Source organism: Heptranchias perlo, chromosome 32 (genome assembly GCF_035084215.1).
Source record: "Heptranchias perlo isolate sHepPer1 chromosome 32, sHepPer1.hap1, whole genome shotgun sequence".
In the NCBI taxonomy this organism is placed as follows: Eukaryota; Metazoa; Chordata; class Chondrichthyes; order Hexanchiformes; family Hexanchidae; genus Heptranchias; species Heptranchias perlo.
This window is the reverse complement of record NC_090356.1, coordinates 21,871,167-21,888,242: the sequence shown is the minus strand read 5'-3', so window position 1 is coordinate 21,888,242 and position 17,076 is coordinate 21,871,167. Positions and strand designations below refer to the sequence as shown.

The following is a 17,076-nucleotide window of genomic DNA, read 5'->3' as shown; positions in this document are numbered from 1 at the left end:
GATGGCAGGACTGACATATGAGGAGCGATTGGGTTCGACTAGGCCTATATTCACTAGAGTTTAGAAGAATGAGAGGTGATCTCATCGAAACATATAAAATTCTAATGGGACTAGACAGTCTAGATGCAGGGAGGATGTTCCCGATGGCTGGGGAGTCCAGAACCAGGGGTCACAGTCTCAGGTATGCCATTTAGAACCGAGATGAGGAGAAATTTCTTCACTGAGGGTGGTGAACCTGTGGAATTCTCTACCACAGAAGGCAGCGGAGGCCAAGTCATTAGATGTATTCAAGAAGGAGATAGATATATTTCTTAATGCTAAAGGGATCAAGGGATATGGGGAAAAAAGCGAGAACAGGGTAGTGAGTTAGATGATCAGCCATGATCATTTTGAATGGCGGAGCAGGGCCGAATGGCCTACTCTTGCTCCTATTTGTTTGTTTCTATATTTCTAACACCTAGGGACTGTGTAAAAGCTTCTTTTGTGAACTGTAGTCATAACACAAAACTTGGATTATTTTGACTTGAGTTGCAGATTTGCTGCCACTGCACTCTGATTTGCACAACTGTACTTAGGTGATGTACAACTTGGACACTGGTAATGTGAGAACACACAGTGCAGACTCCAGAGAATTAAGCGTACAGCTTAGACTCCAGGAACATGAGGACACACCAAACGGGATCCATTGACACTCTTTGGTGTCATTGGGCCCTCTCTGATTTTCCCTCTTCTCAGCGTCACTGAGCTCCATCTTGGACTCCCTTTCCTTAATGTTGAATCACAGTACGCTTGAAAATGTGCTGAGAACCCCATTGGAAATTAATTTTGCACCATCAGAGCTCACTTTCCCCACCCCCTCAAAAGTTTCTAAATCCAGCACTGCAAAAACTTTGCTTTTCTCTGCTTTCATTTTCCCCTCTGGAATACTGGATAAAGCAGCACTTAGGTTATGACAATTCATTATCCCACTGCGCTCCCATTATAACTATTACTTTTTGTGTGTCATGATGTTTCAGTTTTAATAGAAAATCAAGCTGAATTGTGGAATTCTCGAAACGCTAAGAAAAACCTTCAAATCTAGTCTAATAAAAAGAAATTTAACTTATACAGTTGTCTTGAAGCAGTGGCCTTGAACATAGGTCATAATTCAATTGTATGTTTTTGTATTACCAATTTCTCTGGGGCTATGTCAGTTTTGTTTGAAACTGTTCGCCAGCTTTTCCCAGTTTTGTAGGTCTTTATTAGACATTGATTGGATGGCTTGCACTAGAGCCTACATCGTAGAATCGTTGGGTAATCCTTATGGAATCATGGAACAATAATACTGTTATCAGCCCTACAATTGCAAACAGATGTCTGGTTATATTGTGATTTAAAGTACTTCCTTCTGGTACTGTAGTGCTGAAGAATAATCTCCCACGGTCTAAATCTTGCCTCCGTTTTTCATTTGATTATATAAGTAATTTAAAAATGTTTCTTTTAAGTGAATGAGGGGAGGGCACTTCACTGGGTTCTTCGATTCTACATCAAGTTTGAGTCCTCTGCCTTTCCTGCCAGTAGAAACTGCTGATCTGCTTGGGAAATTTTTTTTTTAAATCACTGGCAACATTACCGGTCTTCCTGGAGCGATAAGTGGTTTGACTGGCACCTTCCCCTGCTAGCAGCATTGCTGTCCCCTTTCAATCAAGTTCAGTTGGTAGCACTCTCACCTCTGAGTCAGAAGATTGTGGATTCAAGTCCCACTCCAGAGACTTGAGCACAAAATCTAGACTGACACTCCAGTGCAGTACTGAGGGAGTGCTGCACAGTCAGAGGTGCCGTCTTTCGGATGAGCAAACTCACAACAACAACTCGTACTTATATACTCATCCTCCCACAGAAACCTACAATGCTCCCCAACACAGCATCTACAACAACAACAACTTGCATTTATATAGTGCCTTTAACGTAGAAAGCGACCCCAGGTGCTTCACAGGAGCGTTATCAAACAGAATTTGACACCAAGCCACATAAGGAGATATTAGGACAAGCAACCAAAAGCTTGGTCAACGAGGTAGGTTTTAAGGAACGTCTTAAAGGAGGAGAGAGGGGGAGAGGTTTAGGGAGGGAATTCCAGAGCTTAGGACCAAGGCAGCTAAAGGCACGGCTGCCAATGGTGGAGCGATTAAAATCGGGGATGCGCAAGAGGCCAGAATTGGAGGAGCACCGAGATCTCGGAGGGTTGTAGGGCTGGTGGAGGTTACAGAGATAGGGAGGAGTGAGGCAATGGAGGGATTTGAAAACAAGGATGAGAATTTTAAAATCGAGGTATTGCCGGACCAGGAGCCAATGTAGGTCAGCGAGCAAAAGCTGAACCTGAAGATGCCAACACCCCTGCCTTCCCAAAAGACCATGCACGCGGGCAGCTCCCAACCAAGGGACTTTCAAAACCCCACCAACAGTAAAAGGCAGCACCGTTAACATCCCTTGCCACTGTGCTCCAGATGCAGTGGCCACCTGTGCTGCTGTTTCTACCTGCAAACTGAGCCCTTGACTGCTGTTGCTTCTAATTTGACAACTTGCCTGATTCCCGAGGTTGATGCCTCTCAGTGCCCTCAGTTGCAGAGGCAAAGAGAAAGTGGGAGACAGAGAGGTCAAAACAAAGTAATGATGTGGAGATGCCGGTGATGGACTGGGGTGGACAAATGTAAGGAATCTTACAACACCAGGTTATAGTCCAACAAATTTATTTTAAAATCACAAGCTTTCGGAGATTATCTCCTTGGACAGAGAAGAAAAGTGAAAGAGCAGAAAGAGAGAGGAGAGACAAATAAATGTAGAGAGCAATGGAATTGAAGGAGGAAAGAGGGGAGGATACAAATGAAGAGGATACACTTTAGAAAGAGTCTGAAGTGAAGGAGAGACAGACATCTAAGTATGGGAGTGAGAGAGAGATCTTGAAATGGAGAGCAATTTATGGTGCATTAGTAGTACAACTTTGGCATTGATGTGAAGCTGCTGTGCTATCATGCTAAAGCTATAGTATAGTTCGGAAGCAACTCACTAATTGCATCCCAAGGATCCAGCCCACTGCCCCAAAAGCTTGGACTCTCCCATTTAAAGTGCTTTCATCAGCTGCCTCATGAGAGGTCTGTTGGACTGAAATACATTCTCTAATGTATTGAAAGTACATGTCGGAAAAAATTGCCTAATTTAATTATTGTCCCGGAAATTCCGGGAACCATTTTGCAGATGATTAAGAAGCTAATAGAGAGGTAATTGGCCTGGTTAGATTTGTCCTACATTTTGTGAATAGGACATACTTGGTCAAGTTTCCACATTGTCAGATTGATGCCAGTGTTATTAGCTGCACTGCAACACCTTAGCTAGGTGAACGGCAAGTCTGCCACTTTTGGCTGTAGATGCTTTCAAACATTTCAGCCTTGTCTAATCAGTTACAGTAATTCATTCCTAACTGTGTATTCAACAATCTGCTTTCAGGTTTATGGAAGGGTTTCTTCCAATGGATGTATGCCATTTACCAAAAGGATTTCAATTAAAACCTGGAAACCATGTGGATAATTCCCTGGATTTGTGGTACATACTCTTCTCAAACTCTTGTTAATCGTCAACAAATGTAATGTTGTTTGCTGTTTCACAAGATTGAACCCATTCTATTAAATAAAAACAAAAGCAAAATACTGCAGATGCTGGAAATCTGAAATAAAAACAGAGTTCCGATGAAAGGTCTTTGACCTGAAACATTAACTCTGTTTCTTTCTCCACAGATGCTGCCTCACTTGCTGAGCTTTTCCAGCATTTTTTTTTATTCGTTCATGGGATGTGGGTGTCGCTGGCGAGGCCAGCATTTATTGCCCATCCCTAATTGCCCTTGAGAAGGTGGTGGTGAGCCGCCTTCTTGAACCGCTGCAGTCCGTGTGGTGAAGGTTTTCCCACAGTGCTGTTAGGAAGGGAGTTCCAAGATTTTGACCAAGCGTTTCTATTAAATAAAAACGTTCTCGTATAACCACTTTTCTCCGCTCCTCTCTTGAAGGCGTCGACTCTTTCTGTGGTATAGCTCAATAGGTGCAGGCAGCTCCTCACCTAATTGTACTTTATTCAGGTTGCTGCCTAGTCAGTGAGCATTAGTAGCATATTCCACTATATGGCGGGGAGGGGGTAGATTCTTGATCGAGATTGATCTTGTTCTCACCTGATATTCTAACACGCCGCTGGATAGGAGAAGGAGCCCTAGTAGATTTTTTCCCACTCTCCACTCCAATGGGTTGTTCAGTCTTGATAGCTTTGTAGAGCCTTTCAACTAACAGTTAGTAAAACGTAATTTAATCATTTTAACTTCCCTCTGCTGAAATCGCGATTCTTTGTGAATAAAGTATACACCATCAGAATGGCACCCATTCTCCATTATCACTGATCAGGCCAACTTAATGCCAAGTCCTTTGAAACAATCATTAATCAGCATACCTGTATCCCTGATCATCCCAGTAATTTAGTTAATCTCTTGGGATTGGAGATGAAGGTAACTGTATCTGTCTCCTCGCCAATGGGCTTTTGTGACCATTGTCAAATTGGTACTGTCTAAGGTTTTTGAAATTACTGTTAACCCTCAAATTATTCATCACTTTGAAAGTTCAGGCCTAATTCATGATCACTGGGGTATGATTTTCAATGTGGCCATTCCTCTGGTAATACTGTTGCCTATAATAACTCTAACTGTTTTTTTTAACACTTTGATGAATTACCTATCATTGCTTTGCAGATCTTCAAAGCCTTTGAAAGGGTCTGGTGCATTTCTAAACCAGTTTATTGTCGTATGGCCTCCCACAAAAGCTATTTTGATGGCACTCTAGTTTTCATCTCAAATCGCTGTATGTTGTTCATCCCCTGACCCTTTTCCCCCTTAACTCAAGGGTACCCCAGAACTCTGTCCTCTCTCCCTCTCTGTTCCTTGATTTCAGTGACCTCTCTTGCTGATGATCTTATTCTACCTTCATCAACTTCGTTCAAATCTACAAACCAGACCTCTGAGTGACAGATTCTGTAAATCTTGATCTCCTCTGTGCCTTTCAACGGGGCAGAGAAAATCTTGTTTCAATTCTTCAAAGGCTGTTTCTTTATGTCTCTTCCAAGTCTAACCTATAGCTCTCACCTCTTATCTTTTAATGGCTTCACCCTTGACCCTTTTTTATCTATTGGTATTCTTGATCTCACTATCTTCTCCTATATCCAATGGAACGCCCATATCTCCATTGCTAAAGCTGCCTCTAGGAAGCTTAATGTCCTCTTTAATGCTAAGCACCCCCCCCTCCCCCCACCCTTCAAAAACTCTTATCTCTATAAAGGCCAAATCTGCCCAATACTTAAATCACATTTGAATAGCTACTGAGGCTCTTCCAATATCTCTCGCACACTCTTGGACAAGAGAGCAGAAAAGGCATCTACAATATTTTGCTTTTTACTAGTAAGTGCTGGGTTGATAGGTGATTCTTCTCTCACCTCCTGGCCTACAGCCACTCACTCTCCGCCACAACCTTTCTTATTTTTCAATGTTTTATCAATACATCTATGCCCATTGCTCCTCTGAACTTTCTTCTCATTCATCATAAGCCCCCAAATAGAGCATTTTACATGAGGCATATTGCACCATCTCTTGTTCTAACTCATCCTTTCCAAGTGTTAAATCCTTTGCCTCCTTTACTCCCACAATCTACAAGATTTCAAAATTCATATCCTCTTTCAATTAATCACTCTTTCCTGATTTTACTTTGTGCTGCATTTTATCCCTTTTGATCCCCTGGGTCCCTCACTTTAGGCCTTGGTTTCTCTGAATAATAAGAAAAATTAACTGATGCCAATTGTAGCACTTGGACTGTCACCACAGCTGAGCTGAAGTCAGCTATCTCAGACCAGAACTCAAAACTAGGAACTTGCATTTAGATGACAAAGGCACACACTGTCTTTTAATAACTCGGCCGTCTCTTGAGCTTTGTAAACTTTTTCTTTATTTACTTCAGAAAATAATTGGAATGTAGGAACATGATTCCCACAGATGAGATTGTGCCTCAGAAATTGGGATGGTTTCTGCTCCACTTAACCCTGCCAGAAAGTGCTGATCTGTGGATATTGGGCCTGGCTCTGATATCTTTCACAGTCAAATACCTTGCCAACACTCATTGACTGGGATGAATATGGGACAATTGGGGGAGGTACCCAAGGGCATCCAAACTCCAGCATACATCAGTGCCTGCAAGAGAAGAGGGGAGAACATTGGAGGCAAGAAATTGGAGAAGGAGAATGTTCTTTCTCATGGTTATTTTTTTTCCTTTAGGACCAGGACTGATGTGCAGACTTGTACACAATGGAAAGCTCCAATCATTTGGGATGGAATCTTCAACCCCATTTATTATGATGAGATGTACAAGAAACAGAACATTGTTATTGGTCTCACAGTTTTTGCAGTTGGCAAGTATGTTACAGTACTTTGTGCTGTGTAAAGTGTCATTGTCAAACTCTCAAAGCTCCCTATTGTGAGATATTATGCAGTTATACCCCCTTTATATTACAGAACCACTGTGATATACTGGAGCTTCTGCTGTAACAGAACCAAATGCTTAGCCTGCCCATGAGGAGGTTGGAAGCTCCCCAAGCAGTGATGTTGTCCCACAGTCTGTGTTGACAGTTGTTCTTAGCTGGAGCAGCAGCTAAGGCTCGAATTCAGCTTCAGCCTCAGCTCAGTGGTAGCATTCCTCATTTTATCTGTCATACCCCTTTTTCTATCTTTGCCTAAATCTGGAAAAGGAAATTGGATGAGCATTTGAAAATGAAGACTATGAAAGGATATGGGGGAAGGGAGACAAATGGGATTAGAGTAGATAGATTCAGAATCAAATTTGGGGCCTTACTGGTCAGTATGATTCAGTATCACTCCACAAGATGGATTGCTTACTGACCTATTAATTGAAGACCCAGCACCGGCACAGATGTGATGTGGCAAATAGCAGCCTGCTGTGTTGTAATTTCTATAGTTCTCATTCTTAACTTGGTCATAAGGTAAGGTTTAGGCCCATTGGTCATAAGGTAAGGTTTAGGCCCATTTTGCATTCCTAGCAAAACACATTCACAGGACATTAAAGGCAGCACCTCAAGTTGATAAGACCTACAATTCCAAGAAGTATAGAATATAAAAGCTAAGAGGTAATGATGAGCCGATATAAAACCTTAATGATACCTCAGTTCGAGTACTGTGTGCAATATTGGGCTCCACAACATAGGAAGACTATTGAGGCTTTAGAGAGGGTACAGCACATTCAGAAGGATGCTGCCTTGGACAAGGAAATACAGATTCAAAGAAAGACTTGAGAGGCTCCCATGTAAGTTCCCAGTGCAGGCGCCAACTTGCTTGAAATATTGGGAGAGCAAGGCCGAACTGCAATCTGCATGTCACACATTTCCTAAATCACGTCTTAGAGTAATAGGGCAGAACTGTAACCTCAAGATAGTAAGCTAAAGACAGCAACAACTTGCATTTACATAGTGCCTTTCACGTTCCTCAAGATGAATCACAGTCCCTCTAAGCTAACAAATTTCTTTCTTGTTGAAGTGTAGTCATTGCTGTTTGTAGGCAAACAGGACACTCAATTTGCACGTGGCAAAGTCCCAAAAAGAGGAAATGAAACAAATGACCAGTTTATCTGTTTTTGGTGATTTTGGTTGAGAATAATAAAAGTGGAATACGGCAATGGTACTTAATTTGTATATTCCTTTAAAGCATTGTTCTTTACTTGCTTATCTCTGAAATACCAGGTTCAATGCCATTACCTTGGGCAGCAGGGGCAGCAGCGGTGAGAATGGAGCTCTCATCTTGGAGACGCTTAACAAGTCTTGAGCGACATTAGGCATGTTAAGCATGAAGTTCAGTTATTAATCAGAAAACCAAGCTTACCCCTGAAAATCTGCCCTGGGCTTTCAAATCTACAAGATTCATCTTTCAGCAGCAATTAAGTATGTTGAGTTTCTGCGTAACACATGTTTTTCAGAACTCCCTTTGTGCGAGAATGAATTTAAAGAGAGTTCAGTTATAAATCTGCCTGATCTTTTGCCAAGAGCCTGAAGTATTATGAAAAGAGTCTCTCAGGGAAACATTATTAAAAGAAAAGGTTTCCAAGTATATTGGTAGTTCCAGAAATGTAAACCATTTGTAGGCGAGGGGGAGTAAAGTCCATGTTCCCATCAATTTACATGTAACTCAAGTTGCTGATGACAATATATCTTGATTTTCTGATTTAGGCTTTATCCATCAATGAGGTAACAGCGCTAAGAAAAGTCCTTTCCAAAACTCTGCTCTAGGTGGCTAATAAATGGGCTCCCTAGAACATGGAAAACTTGCCTATACAAGTGCACTTCTCGCTGGCAACTCAGATCTCAGATAGGGGTTCTTTGCACTCCCAATATTAAAATTTCCATTGGCGGTGGGGGGCTGAGGTGTTGACCATTGCATTGCACCCCCAGTGTTAACACTGGTAGAACAGTGGATTATCACTGGATTGGGGGTAATATTCTGGCATGGGTGGAGGATTGGTTATCTAACAGGAAGCAAAGAGTTGGGATAAATGGTTTATTCTCGGACTGGCAACCAGTAGCCAGTGGTGTTCCACAGGGGTCGGTGCTGGGTCCCCAACTCTTTACAATCAATATTAACGATTTGGAGGAGGGGACCGAGTGTAACATATCAAAGTTTGCAGATGATACAAAGATGGGAGGGAAAGTAGAGAGTGAGGAGGACATAAAAAACCTACAAGGGGATATAGACAGGCTGGGCGAGTGGGCGGATATTTGGCAGATGCAATACGATATTGGAAAATGTGAGGTTATGCACTTTGGCAGGAAAAATCAGAGAGCAAGTTATTTTAATGGCAAGAAACTGGAAAGTACTGCAGTACAAAGGGATCTGGGGGTCCTAGTGCAAGAAAATCAAAAGGTTAGTGTGCAGGTGCAGCAGGTGATCAAGAAGGCCAACGGAATGTTGGCTTTTATGGCTAGGGGGATAGAATATAAAAACAGGGAGGTATTGCTGCAGTTATATAAGGTATTGGTGAGACCGCACCTGGAATACTGCATACAGTTTTGGTCTCCATACTTAAGAAAAGACATACTTGCTCTCGAGGCAGTACAAAGAAGGTTCACTCGGTTAATCCCGGGGATGAGGGGGCGGACATATGAGGAGAGGTTGAGTAGATTGGAACTCTACTCATAGGAGTTCAGAAGAATGAGAGGCGATCTTATTGAAACATATAAGATTGTGAAGGGTGGATGCGGTAAGGATGTTCCCAAGGATGGGTGAAACTAGAACGAGGGTGCATAATCTTAGAATAAGGGGCTGCTCTTTCAAAACTGAGATGAGGAGAAACTTCTTCACTCAGAGGGTAGTAGGTCTGTGGAATTTGCTGCCCCAGGAAGCTGTGGAAGCTACATAGAATCATAGAAGTTTACAACATGGAAACAGGCCCTTCGGCCCAACATGTCCATGTCGCCCAGTTTATACCACTAAGCTAGTCCCAATTGCCTGCACTTGGCCCATATCCCTCTATACCCATCTTACCCATGTAACTGTCCAAATGCTTTTTAAAAGACAAAATTGTACCTGCCTCTACTACTGCCTCTGGCAGCTTGTTCCAGACACTCACCACCCTTTGAGTGAAAAAATTGCCCCTCTGGACCCTTTTGTATCTCCCCTCTCACCTTAAATCTATGCCCCCTCGTTATAGACTCCCCTACCTTTGGGAAAAGATTTTGACTATCTACCTTATCTATGCCCCTCATTATTTTAAAGACTTCTAGAAGATCACCCCTAAACCTCCTACTCTCCAGGGAAAAAAGTCTCAGTCTATTCAACCTCTCCCTATAAGTCAAACCATCAAGTCCCGGTAGCATCCTAGTAAATCTTTTCTGCACTCTTTCTAGTTTAATAATATCCTTTCTATAATAGGGTGACCAGAACTGTACACAGTATTCCAAGTGTGGCCTTACTAATGTCTTGTACAATTTCAACAAGACATCCCAACTCCTGTATTCAATGTTCTGACCAATGAAACCAAGCATGCCGAATGCCTTCTTCACCACCCTATCCACCTATGACTCCACTTTCAAGGAGCTATGAACCTGTACTCCTAGATCTCTTTGTTCTATAACTCTCCCCAACGCCCTACCATTAACGGAGTAGGTCCTGGCCCGATTCGATCTACCAAAATGCATCACCTCACATTTATCTAAATTAAACTCCATCTGCCATTCATCGGCCCACTGGCCCAATTTATCAAGATCCTGTTGCAATCCTAGATAACCTTCTTCACTGTCCACAATGCCACCAATCTTGGTGTCATCTGCAAACTTACTAACCATGCTTCCTAAATTCTCATCCAAATCATTAATATAAATAACAAATAACAGCGGACCCAGCACCGATCCCTGAGGCACACCGCTGGTCACAGGCCTCCAGTTTGAAAAACAACCCTCTACAACCACCCTCTGTCTTCTGTCGTCAATCCAATTTTGTATCCAATTGGCTACCTCACCTTGGATCCCGTGAGATTTAACCTTATGTAACAACCTACCATGCGGTACCTTGTCAAAGGCTTTGCTAAAGTCTACTGCACAGCCCTCATCTATCTTCTTGCTTACCCCTTCAAAAAACTCAATCAAATTCGTGAGACATGATTTTCCACTCACAAAACCATGCTGACTGTTCCTAATCAGTCCCTGCCTCTCCAAATGCCTGTAGATCCTGTCTCTCAGAATACCCTCTAACAACTTACCCACTACAGATGTCAGGCTCACCGGTCTGTAGTTCCCAGGCTTTTCCCTGCCGCCCTTAAACAAAGGCACAACATTTGCTACCCTCCAATCTTCAGGCACCTCACCTGTAGCTGTCGATGATTCAAATATCTCTGCTAGGGGACCCGCAATTTCCTCCCTAACCTCCCATAACGTCCTGGGATACATTTCATCAGGTCCCGGAGATTTATCTACCTTGATGCGCGTTAAGACTTCCAGCACCTCCCTCTCTGTAATATGTACACTCCTCAAGATATCACTCTTTATTTCTCCAAGTTCCATAACATCCATGCCTTTCTCAACCGTAAATACCGATGTGAAATATTCATTCAGGATCTCACCCATTTCTTGTGGTTCCGCACATAGATGACCTTGTTGATCCTTAAGAGGCCCTACTTTCTCCCAAGTTACTCTTTTGCCCTTTATGTATTTGTAGAAGCTCTTTGGATTCTCCTTTGCCTTATCTGCCAAAGCAATCTCATGTCCCCTTTTTGCCCTCCTGATTTCTCTCTCAACTCTACTCCGGCAATCTCTATACTCTTCAAGGGATCCACTTGATCCCAGCTGCCTATGCATGTCATATGCCTCCTTCTTCTTTTTGACTTGGGCCACAATCTCCCGAGTCATCCAAGGTTCCCTACTTCTACCAGCCTTGCCCTTCACTATAAGGAATGTGCTTACCCTGAACCCTGGTTAACACACTTTTGAAAGCCTCCCACTTACCAGACGTCCCTTTGCCTGCCAACAGACTCTCCCAATCAACTTCTGAAAGTTCCTGTCTAATACCATCAAAATTGGCCTTTCCCCAATTTAGAATTTTAACTTTTGGGCCAGACTGATCATTCTCCATAGGTATCTTAAAACTAATGGAATTATGATCACTGGTCCCAAAGTGATCCCTCACTAACACTTCTGACACCTGCCCTTCCTTATTTCCCAAGAGGAGGTCAAGTTTTGCCCCCTCTCTAGTTGGGCCATCCACATACTGAATGAGAAATTCCATCATTAAATAAATTAAAAACAGAAATAGACAGTTTCCTAGAAGTAAAGGGAATTAGGGGTTACGGGGAGCGGGCAGGAAATTGGACATGAATTTAGATTTGAGGTTAGGATCAGATCAGCCATGATCTTATTGAATGGCGGAGCAGGCTCGAGGGGCCGATTGGCCTACTCCTGCTCCTATTTTTTATGTTCTTATGTAACAGCTCGTATACCATGGTCAGGGGCCATATCTTCCAGAATGAGTCAACAGCTTCAGGAAAGAATGGGGGAAAAACTGTGGGGGAGTATATGGGTGTGTTTGTGTGCATGTAACTCAGAGATGGTTCACTCTTTTCTAATTTTCAGGTATCTGGACTTGTTCTTGGAGGGGTTCTTGGTGTCGGCTGATGAACATTTCATGCCAGGCTTCTCTGTCATCTACTATGTGTTTGTAGATGATCTACCGAAGCTTGAAGAGATGAAGCTGGGTGGAAGACGGAAGATCAAGAGCTTTGAAATTGAAAAGCACAAGCGATGGCAAGACATTTCCATGTTCCGCATGAAGGCGATCAGCAAGTTAATTGAGAACCATATCAAGCATGAGGCCAACTACGTGTTCTGTTTCGATGTTGATCAAAGATTTGAAGGCCGCTTCGGCACGGAGGCGCTGAGCGAGTCGGTGGCTCTCCTGCACGCTTGGTACTACAGAAGGCCGAAGTACTGGTACACCTATGACAGTAACCCACACTCAGCAGCTTACATGAGCACCAAGGGAGATTTCTACTATCACGCAGCTGTGTTCGGTGGGACTTGGCAGAGCGTCAAGAACCTGACGGAGAGCTGCTCCCAGGGGATCATGCAGGACAAACAGAAAAACGTGGAGGCTGTTTGGCACGACGAGAGCCATCTCAACAAATACTTCTGGTTACACAAACCCACCAAAGTTCTTTCACCAGAATACTGCTGGGATCAAAAGATCGGATGGCGAAGAGACATTCATGTGTTCAGACTGTTGTGGGCTAAGAAACAGTACAGCCTCAGTCGACAAATTGACTAAGCATTTAGAAAGAATTTCTATTAATTTTAATACTGTGCTCCTCGAGGTGAGGCTATTTCCCTTCTCCTTCCTCCCAGTTTAGTATTGAGCACTCTCCTGACAGGCATAACATGGATTAGGTGCATAGTAAAGCTGTCTCTGCTCTGCCCCGACAATGTGCCTTAATCCCCCAAACTCAGAAGGCATCCCTTATTGCACCAGTATAACACCTTCCATTTCCCCTACCAGCTGTTCTTACCTAGGAGATGGGTAATTTAGTGCCAATTAATCGTGCACTTTATAACTCAACCGAGGCTGCCTAAACTCTCCACGTACAACCCTTACAGCTGGCAGAGTCAGGAGACTTTCACGCATTATGGGCTGTATTTGATGTTAGGCCCCAAAGGTGAAAAGACAATGTGCTAACCCACCACACCAATCAGTGCCATTGGGAAGAACTTTTTTTAAACTCAGGATTTAATCAAGCAGATTAATATAAATGAACTGTACATATTAAAAGTGCAGGCCTTTAATGAAATACTGTTTTTAAACTTAGCTCATGAATTATGTTTACACAGGCCCGTAGAGGCCAGCACTGATCTTAGATTATAAACTGCCTATATCTATTTCAATATCATTAACAGTGATAACCTTTTTATTATTTACAAATAACCTTTAATAACCTTTATATTTTGGATGGAGAGAAGAACTGTATATTTGATTTGAGAGATGAATAAATTTATAATTTTGTCCCAAAATGTTTGTATTTGAATAATATAGATTTTCTTAAGTTGTCTCTGCTTTTTTTTCCTCTTCTCTTCAGCTGTCCAGTGGCTCAGTTGATGAAACTGTTGAGTAGCTGAGTCTCATAGACCAGAAGCTGCCCAGAGCTTCTCCAAGTTTCCCACACCTGATTGCTACTCAGCAACCCCTGCTGGACTTGCATGTGCGCACACATCAGATGAGGATCGGGTTTGGCTGTGGAGCCCTCCACAGTTGAATAGCATTAAAGGATTTGATCGGGTGGATAGAGAGAAACTATTTCCTCTGGTGGGGAGTCCAGAAGAAGGGGGCATAACCTTACAATTAGGGCTAGGCTGTCAGGGATGATGTAACACAAAGGGTAGTGGAAATCTGGAACTCTCTCTCTCTCACATAAGTTGTCAATTGAAAATTTCAAAACTGAGATTGATAGATTTTCATTAGGTAAGGTTGTTAAGGGTAACTGACCCAAGGTGAATAAATGGAGCTAAGATATAGATCAGCCATGATCTGATTGAATGGTGGAACAGGCTCGAGGGGCTGAATGGCCTATACTTGTTTCTATGTCAACACTTGTTATCTAGACTCCATGTGGAGAAATGCCACTTTGGTGAGGGTTGTTGATATCTGTGGAAACATACCCTAGCAGGAGTGAGCATTTGCAGGGAAGGGATGACAAATGGTGGGGGAAAATCTAGCTCACTCAAATCTGTTCCTGCTGCAGTTTAGTTGATAGACAATAGGTAAGACTGAATGGAAGCTGGATATGGAGTGTTGTCGCAGCCTCAGTAAATTGTATTGTTTCATTTTCTCGAACAATAGAGATTCAATTATTTGAAATGTAATGTTCCTTTTGGGAGAACTGGGGTATTAGTGATTCCATCAACAATTTTGCAATACTAAGCCATATGGGTCTGCCATGAGTACTATGTGCAGTTATGGTCACCAGGATTAAAGAGAGATATTCAACCCCTGGAAGCAGCGCAAACAAGAGCCACAAGACTAATCCTAGTGTACAAGAACTGAGTTTTGAGGAAAGAATTGGTGAAAGGCAAGCTAGAAACGATGGCAGGAGGTTCTTCAAGCAAAGAACGAACACATGGAATAGACCTGTAGGTGGGGCAAAATTCCTGCAATTGTTTAGGAAACAGTTGGATGCTGGATGTCGGCATCACTGGCAAGGCTGGCATTTATTGCCTACCCGGGGCCCTGCAAAGGTGCTGATAGCTGTTTCATACAACAGAATGGCTTACTAGGCCATTTCAAGAGGGTAGTTAAGAGTCAACCATGTTGGTGTGTGACTGGAGTCACATGTAGGCCAGTCCAGCAGGTTTCCTTCCCTAAAGGGGATTAGTGAACTAGTTGGGTTTTTATGATAATCCGACAGCTGAATCTGATACCAGAATTTTTAAACTGAATTCAAATTCTCAAACTGCCATGGTAGGATTTGAACTCATGTTCTCTGGGCCTTTGCTAATCCAGTAACATAACCACTATACTACCACAACCCAGTTGTGATGGGGACATTGTAAGGTCTTTCTGGATGAATGAACTTAAGTGGGTGGAATGGCCTTTCTCGTCCATATCTTGTGAAGTCCATGAACGTCAAAGGTTTCAGTAGCACCTGAGGGTCATTGATTAGAAAGGCAGACTTTCAATAAAGAATTTCACCATTAAAAGCCGCAAGACAATATTTTTTTTAGGAATACATTTATTTTATTTTGTGAATTGCGTGTGTTTGCAATCCTCTGAATCTTCAAAGTGGGTCATTTTAGTTGTTCATCATTTTCTGTAAAGTAATAGAATTGTCATTAGAATAGCATTTTTAGAATAAATTGTCTGCTAAAAGATTGACCCTAATTTACTATAGTTAATGTAATTTCATTCTTGGATTAGAGGTTGGAAGACATTCCTTGGCAGAGTCGTGGATGCCAGCAGAATCTCCAGGCTGAATAAACTATCTCCTTCAAAAAGGTCGGGAACAGGACTGGAGGCTGTAGTGGTAGTTATTGACTGAGGTGATCTAATACTCCATGAGTAACGGTGGTTCCTGTGCTGAGGCTGAGGGGACTGGGAAGGAGAAGGAATGATGTCTATGGAAAGCAACAGGCCAGAATTGGACAGGTTGGGGCATTTTTCTAATTGTTTCACTTTCAGAAATAGATTACATTTTTGTGAGATTATGCAAACGCTGCGATCCCCAAGAAGATAGATGATCCCTACCTCCCCTGTGCCAAAGTGCAACCCTCCCCACAACAAACATAGGCGAAATACATGTTGATTGTAGTAGGTAATTTAGACTCTATCTCTGGATATACAAAATAGTCTGAAGCCCTTTTCCTGGAAGCTTACATGATCCAGACATCCTCAGAGCACCCAAAATATCCCCTAAAAGGCAAGAAAGGGCCAACTTGGAATGGGTCCATGAGCTAGCCTTTTTAAGCCTTCAATGGCAATGACTTAATCCTGCAGGATCTCCCTCTGTACAGCTGGGACCCTTGATATCTTCCTGTCCTAACCAAACCTCAGGGGCTGTTGGCAAATCATCTTGTGCCCCAACACCACGTGGTTGCTGTCACGTGCACACATGCACAGATTGCCTCTACATGCAATGTACTCTAAATACTATTTGACAAATCCATTCCACTTGTGATTCAGCTCCAGACTGAGAGGATATATTACATACAGCCCTCTCGCACTCCTGCTGCTAGTGAATGGAAGCCCACGTTGGGGCAATCAATATCTGAATGGAATCTGAGAAAGGAATCCAGTACCTTTATCCAGCATGCTTTGGGAAAATAGGCTAACTAAGGGCAGTGAAGGCTCATGGGGAAGTTTATAACTTAAAGGTGCAAGCACAGCTTTTGAAAAACTGCAAACTTGCAATTGCCAAGGGAAGCTTCATATGTTATCAGCTTCAAGGTTTGCTATAAGACGGCCTTGTGTGTTGCGAAGCATCCCTTGTCTGGTGGGTGAGATCATAATACACGGAATATCCAAGATAAGAATTAGGAACAATGGCCGCTAAATTGGGCCACGCACTGCCCGTTGTTTTGGCGCTAAGCGGCCTCTCGAACATCCAAGATGGCGTCTTGGCTGCGCATGTACGTTTCCAGCATGATGTGCGCTGGACGCCATCTTGGTGTAGGAATTAATGCATGCACAAATACCGAAAGCCGGCTGCATGTAAAGTAAGGAGAAAATGGATACAATCAGTGTGCAATGCTGATTTAAAGTGATAGAGACCATTTTGGCACTCATCTCTCAACTCAACGCACAGTCTTAACCACGACCATCTGAACATGTCTTTGAGTGCCTGGAGGACCCCGACCAGTGCTATTTAAAGGGACCATGCAGGATTTACAGGTTAGTTGCTAGGTTACTGCTTCTGGCTGCTGGTGCATTTGTAACTGTTTTTGGAAGTCTCCTATACTTGAATACTAGGACACGGGGACATAGCTTAACAT

At 42.8% G+C, this 17,076-nt stretch overlaps 1 protein-coding gene across 3 annotated transcripts in view; it reads left to right on the top strand.

Moving 5' to 3' along the window:
- The window catches only part of LOC137301164 (alpha-1,3-galactosyltransferase 2-like), a 55,187-nt gene extending 41,582 nt beyond the window's left edge, over positions 1–13,605 (top strand). For 2 of the 3 annotated variants that reach the window (XM_067970613.1, XM_067970612.1), the window contains exons 4-6: positions 3,481–3,576; positions 6,329–6,466; positions 12,178–13,605. In XM_067970613.1, coding sequence (XP_067826714.1) covers positions 3,481–3,576; positions 6,329–6,466; positions 12,178–12,868 — 925 coding nt within the window. In that variant the 3' untranslated portion in view covers positions 12,869–13,605. Of the gene's footprint in view, positions 1–1,879; positions 2,054–3,480; positions 3,577–6,328; positions 6,467–12,177 lie in introns of all 3 variants that reach the window. The other variant, XM_067970614.1, reaches the window with a different exon arrangement.
- The last annotated feature ends 3,471 nt before the right edge of the window (positions 13,606–17,076 follow it).